We start from the raw sequence: 7,268 nt of genomic DNA, 5'->3' as shown, positions 1-7,268 counted from the left end.
TATGTAAAGTGGGTGATTAGAAGTACCTGTTAACCCTTTATGTAAAGTGGGTGATTAGAAGTACCTGTTAACCCTTTATGTAAAGTGGGTGATTAGAAGTACCTGTTAACCCTTTATGTAAAGTAGGTAATTAGAAGTAAATCTCTACCTCCAGTCACTGTCAGAGTTGCAAATCGATATTGAGCCTCTGTGGTGCCGGCATCATTTTGGGCTATCACCAAAAGGTCGTACCAGGTCCCTGGTCGTAGGTCAGTTACAACAACGTTCTTCTGATCTGGAGTCACGTGGTTAGACAACAACGTCCACTCCTTTTGGGACTGAGGTTTATAATGGATAATGAAATAGCGTAACGGGCAACCACCGTCTGTCCAAGTCAGCAAGTTGAATTTTGCAGTTGAACTGTTCGTGGCGACAAATTTTTCTACCTGTGGAGCTGTTGGTTCTGTAGTAAAAACAATAAATTTATCAATACATCCTGTAGTAAAAACAATAAATTTATCAATACATCTTGTAGTAAAAACATCACACTCGTCCAAATGGCCCTGAAATTGCATATCTCTCACAAAACAATACGTAAACATTTAATGAATATGAGAACATTCCATGAAGGTGCCTTACGTACTCGCCGATGATCATCGTTTCCAATGTACGAACGTTGCTTCATGTCGTTTAGCGCGTAATGCGTGTGAACCAGTTTTGAACAGAATTGTCACTCGTGATGAAAAACGGATTATCTATGTGAATATTAAACGCCAAAAAAGAAAAAGAAAAAAATGGCTCAGTCCTAGAAAAAAACCACTTCCGACCCTAAATCCTGGACTCCGTGAGCAGAAAGTGATGCTTTGCATTTGGTGGGACATCAAAGGAGAAATTCATTTCGAACTTCTCAGTCCACAGCGAACTGTCAATGCAGAGATCTATAGTCAGCAACTGGAACGTTTAAATCAAGCCATTCATCAGAAACGCCCTTCATTCGTCAATCGGAAAGGTGTTCTTCTTTTCCACAACAATGCACGTCCACATGTGACACGTTTGATGCATCAAAAGATTATGGAGTTAGGTTGGAAAGTTCTCCCCACCCACCATATTCTCTAGATATGGCACCATCAGATTACCATATTTTTTGTCCGCTGGAGCACCATCTTAACGGGAAAACGTATGCAACTGCAGAAGGTGTTAAAAAGGACATCGACATATTTATTGCTTCAAAGCCAAGTGATTTCTTTAATCAGGACATTAACAACTTGATTGTAAGATGGAAAAGCATCATCGATAAGAATGGAGACTATTCCATTTAATATATGATTCGACGATATGGAAATGATACTCTGCGAATATATGTTTGGTTTTAATATATAAGTTGTGACGTGGTTAAAACCTTCAGTATATTTATATACAGTTATAGTTGGTCGTATTGTTTTATACAAGTGACGTAGTTAAAACCGTCAGTATATTTATATACAGTTATAGTTGGTCGTACTGTTTTATACAAGTGACGTGGTTAAAACCTTCAGTATATTTATATACAGTTATAGTTGGTCGTATTGTTTTATACAAGTGACGTGGTTAAAACCTTCAGTATATTTATATACAGTTATAGTTGGTCGTATTGTTTTATACAAGTGACGTGGTTAAAACCTTCAGTATATTTATATACAGTTATAGTTGGTCGTACTGTTTTATACAAGTGACGTAGTTAAAACCGTCAGTATATTTATATATCTATATACAGTTATAGTTGGTTGTATTGTTCTAAACAAGTGATGTAGTTAAAACCGTCAATATATTTATATACAGTTATAGTTGGTTGTATTGTTCTAAACAAGTGACGTAGTTAAATCCGTCAGTATATTTATATATTTATGTACAGTTATATTTGGTTGTATGGTTTTTATACAAGTGACGTAGTTAAAACCGTCAATCTATTTGTGTATTTTATCCAGTTATAGTTGGTTGTATTGTTTTAAACAAATGACGTAGTTAAATCTGTCAGTATATTTATATATTTATGTACAGTTATAGTTGGTTCTATAGTTTTATACAAGTGACGTAGTTAAGATGATTACATTCTTTTGGTGATAAACGTTTAGATATTTTAACCATGATCTATAAATAAGCAGAAATATTAATATTATTTGATATAAGTAAGTTAGAAGGTCAAGATCGTTGTGATATAAAGATATGAAATGAATAAAATCGATTTTTGATAAACATTACAAGTTAAAATATTGAAATCTTAATGAGATAAATAATTAAGAGAAAAACACGTGAATGGATTAAAAGTTTCTGTATACGAATCGAATAAAATCACCTTTTTCCGAAAGAAAACAAAATCTGGCAACTAATAGGCTACGTATCCTAAGATGTAATACGCTATAAGAAACTGTTTCATATATATATATCTGGTCTACGCACACACATATATATATATATATATATTATTGGGTTTCTAATGACAAGATGGAAGAAGACAAAGCAGTAATATAAATAGAAATACGTCTTACTAGTTCCTTCTAATGCCACTTTAACAACCTCGCTAGGATCGCTTCTCCCCATGTCATTGAAAGCAGTCAAGTACAGTTGGTAGGTGGCGCCACAACGAAGATTGTTCAGGATGTAAGAGTATGGTTTGGATGGTAGGTTAACATCCTGCCAAGAATTAGCATCTTCTTTGTAATTCAGGATAAAACCTGCAAATAGGAAGTTGATCATGGGCAATATTAATTAGATTAAAGTTGATCATGTGTAATATAAGTAAAATTACAGTTGATCATGTGTAATATAAGTAAAATTACAGTTTATAATGTGTAATATATGTAAAATTACAGTTGATCATGTGTAATATATGTAAAATTACAGTTGATCATGTATAATATAAGTAAAATTACAGTTGATAATGTGTAATATAAGTAAAATTACAGTTGATAATGTATAATATATGTAAAATTACAGTTGATAATGTGTAATATATGTAAAATTACAGTTGATAATGTGTAATATATGTAAAATTACAGTTGATCATGTGTAATATTAGTAAAATTATTGTTGATAATGTGTAATATAAGTAAAATTACAGTTGATAATGTATAATATATGTAAAATTCAGTTGATAATGTGTAATATAAGTAAAATTACGGTTATCATGTGTAATATATGTAAAATTACAGTTGATATGTGTAATATATGTAAAATTACAGTTGATCATGTGTAATATAAGTAAAATTACGGTTTATCATGTGTAATATATGTAAAATTACAGTTTATAATGTGTAATATATGTAAAATTACAGTTGATCATGTGTAATATAAGTAAAATTACAGTTGATCATGTGTAATATAAGTAAAATTGCAGTTGATAATGTGTAATATAAGTAAAATTGCAGTTGATAATGTGTAATATATGTAAAATTACAGTTGATCATGTGTAATATAAGTAAAATTACAGTTGATCATGTGTAATATATGTAAAATTACAGCTGATCATGTGTAATATATGTAAAATTACAGTTGATAATGTATAATATATGTAAAATTACAGTTGATAATGTGTAATATATGTAAAATTACAGTTGATCATGTGTAATATAAGTAAAATTACAGCTGATCATGTGTAATATATGTAAAATTACAGTTGATCATGTGTAATATATGTAAAATTACAGCTGATCATGTGTAATATATGTAAAATTACAGTTGATAATGTGTAATATATGTAAAATTACAGTTAATCATGTGTAATATATGTAAAATTATAGTTGATAATGTTTAGAATACCCTAATCCCTTATAGTGATGGCACACGACGTAACACACATTCGGTATGTAATGCTGTGTGAATATAAGAAGGGAAACAACGTCTCTGTATACACAAAGAATATCAAAGAAGTTTATGGAAATGTTCTGAGCGTTCATAAGTGTCAACAATGGTTCAACAAATTTCGTTCAGGTGACTTTAGCCTTAAAAATTGTGATGGCAGGGGCCGACGTGTTGGAATTGATATTGATGCTCTGAAGACGCTTGTTGAGTCTAACTCAAGGGAACACACTCGTGAAATGGCCCTGAAATTGCGTGTATCTCATGAAACAATACGTAAATATCTAAAGAATATGGGAAACTCCATAAAGAAGTTTGGGTTGCTTCATCTCGTCTGGTGCGTAATGCGTGTGAACCAGTTTTGAACAGAAATGCCACTCGTGATGAAAAATGGATTATCTATGTGAATATTAAACGCCAAAAAAAGAACAAAATGGCTTAGTCCTAGACAAAAACCAATTCCGACCCTAAATCCTGGACTCCGTGAGCAGAAAGTGATGCTTTGCATTTGGTGGGACATCAAAGGAGTAATTCATTTCGAACTCCTCAATCCACAGCGAACTGTCAATGCAGAGATCTACATTCAGCATGTGGAACGTTTAAATCAAGCCATTCATCAGAAACGCCCTTCGCTCGTCAGTCGGAAAGGTGTTCTTCTTCTTCACGACAATGCATGTCCACATGCGGCACGTTTGGCGCAACACAAGATTATGGAGTTGGGTTTGGAAGTTTTTCCCACCCACCATATTTTCCAGATGTGGCACCATCAGATTACCATTTTTTCGTTCACTGCAACACCATTTTAATGGGAAAACGTATGCAAATGTGTAAGGTGTTAAAGAGGACATCGACATGTTTTTTCCTTCAAAGCTAATCGATTTCTTTAATCAGGACATTAACAACTTGATTGTAAGATGGAAAAGCATATCAAAACAAAACATTTATATTAAATGAAATAGTCTCCATTCTTATTGATGATATAAGTTGTTCGGGCTTTTTCATCTGAAAAAAAAAGCGACATTAATTTCTTGACGACCTATCAGTAATATTTTTAAATATTTAATCACACTTCATGAGAAAAATTTGTAAATTCTAATGCAGCAGCATATTGTCCCAAATTCTAGCTGTGGTACCACGAGCGACTTATTTAGCATCCACATGTTTTGTATATTTAATTCATGGGTATTTTCATTCATATCCGAAGAGAAATTTTTATTCAGTGAAATTTTTAAACGATGTATGAACCTAAAGTACATAGCAATTCAAAGAAGGGAGCCTTCATTGTTCCCAATGGAAGCAGAAGTACTCGCACAACAAAGCCTTTTGAAGGTTAGATCCACGAAAGAGAGCTCTTCAATCCTGAAATAAAATTTGTGGTGAAGCTGGACATATCTCTTGTTACCAATATCAAGATAATATTGACCGTAAGACTTATTACGATCATCGATTGAGGAAGCAGTTCCAAGAGCAGCAATGTACATCATTCTTATAAAGCAATTGCCTTCTTACTTGCATCATTAAGAAAAACACATATTATTCTGTAGTAAATTTAGAGTTTTTGCATTAGATTTGTTATTACAGTATACTGCTTTACGAATAGTATAAACTATGTGCTCCCCTCCTCAGTGGCTCAGAAGTAAGTAGGAAGGCTTATGACTCTAAAAATCAAGTTTCGATACCCATGGGGACCACAGAACAAATAGTCCATTGTGTAGCTTTGTAGTTAAGAACAAACAAACAAAAGAATCTACTTAAGTTCTATATATGGATGGATCCATAACAACATATAATTGGAATGATAAGAAAGCAACAAGCTGCCAGAGAATAACTCGATTCTTCTTTTGGAAGACCATGGGCCATGATTTGCTATTTTTGTAAATATAATTGAAAACCTGTATGTTCATTGCATGATGTCAACATACCATAAAGGACACTTTAATACGTTATAGGGAGTCCATATTTCCCGCAATAATAGCTGAAGCCCCAAAATGTATTGGAAATTCTATTGTATGATTTATGTTGACAGAGTATCATGTAGGCGGATAAGTCCTTCTAACCCATCCAAAGATGTTAGTTCGAATTGTGATACAATGAGTGTGATTGCTAAAAACAAATGACCGACGTCACTGTCATGCACTTCGAACCAATGTTTGAACAATACACAGTGGATCGTTGCATTATTTGAAGAACACTTGTGTGTTGCAATGGAATTGATGTATTATGGGATAGATATGATCGACAACATCGTTCAAATATAATATGTGGGTTTTATTCTTTCATCTAAAGTAATCCAAAGGCCAACTAACGCTTCGAGAACATTTCGTCACCTCCAACAGCTGGCACTTTGAAACAATTTGATCAGGGTAAAGTGATTGATGTGCTTTTCTATACACACTTTTGCTCTTCCATAAGTATATAAGACAGTGAAATTAGACACATTACGCACTTCCAGTCACATATTGTCAATTTTCTGTCCTAGGCATCACCGGAGTTGTAATTTCTTGTTTGCATCTGAGATATAACTGTCATATGGTACTATTGGAGATAATAGAATCCTGATCATTGTTTAAGGAAACGACCAATTTGTGAAAAATGTTAATAATGATCCTGTTAGACAAGCGCCGACTATCAAACCCCTTTGAAAGTCGAAAATATTTTTGTTTTACCATCTTTCATGGGGAGTAACGATGGTAGGACTCTATCTATTCACTTATATGGATGGGTTAAACAATCATCTGACATACAACATAATATGTCTATTTTGCATATATAAACTAAAGAAGTGACCCAGAACTGGATGTGGGGATGTGATAAGGTAGCCAGACAGTATATTAGTACATGCTTTTTTTTTCAAAACACAATATGGCACTTCTTAATGATATGGGTGAAAATATAAATCATTTTAGACAGAAGAATGTGGAGCCTAAAGAAGGTTATTATATTCAAGTACATTTCAAGTTGAAAGCAATATTTAATTTGATTTATTAAGTACTCACACAACCTGCCAGATTCTTGTTTGCTAGTTCCTTAACTTGAATTGGAATACACTAAAACATACATTAAACGAAACTCACCTATAAACGTGTTGCTATACAAACCATTTATAAAGAATAGGTTTAAATATTAGTTTCTTATTATTCTCCCTTAATAAGCGTAGAATCATCGTGCGTAAATGTAAACAATGACCAGTCAAAAAACTGTAATTTTAACAACTTTTGTTGGTGCTACTCATGGTTTCAGTTTGGAGACTAAACGATCACCTGAACAACTGGCCAGGTGGTTAGGGAGCTCGACTCGCAATCTGCGGGTCGCGGGTTTGAATCCCATTCCCACCAAACATGCTCTCCCTTTCAGCCGTGGGGGCGTTATAATGTGACGGACAATCCCACTACTCGTTGGTAAAAAGTAGCCCAAGAATTGGCGGTGTGTGGTGATGACTAGCTGCCTTCCCTCTA

General features: G+C 33.5%; 1 protein-coding gene across 7 annotated transcripts in view; it reads right to left on the bottom strand.

The window, feature by feature from the left end:
- Positions 1 to 7,268, bottom strand: part of LOC106469055 (Down syndrome cell adhesion molecule-like protein Dscam2) — a 77,591-nt gene that overhangs the window by 21,321 nt on the left and 49,002 nt on the right. For 6 of the 7 annotated variants that reach the window (XM_022397455.1, XM_022397449.1, XM_022397450.1 and 3 more), the window contains 2 exons: positions 2,505 to 2,690; positions 149 to 442 (listed from right to left, as the gene is read on the bottom strand). In XM_022397455.1, the coding sequence (XP_022253163.1) occupies positions 149 to 442; positions 2,505 to 2,690 (480 nt within the window). The remainder of the gene's footprint in view (positions 1 to 148; positions 443 to 2,504; positions 2,691 to 7,268) is intronic. The other variant, XM_022397452.1, reaches the window with a different exon arrangement.

This window comes from Limulus polyphemus, unplaced genomic scaffold (genome assembly GCF_000517525.1).
Source record: "Limulus polyphemus unplaced genomic scaffold, Limulus_polyphemus-2.1.2 Scaffold3277, whole genome shotgun sequence".
NCBI lineage: Eukaryota > Metazoa > Arthropoda > Merostomata > Xiphosura > Limulidae > Limulus > Limulus polyphemus.
Note: the sequence above shows the minus strand (reverse complement) of the source record. Positions and strands in the feature narration are given on the sequence as shown.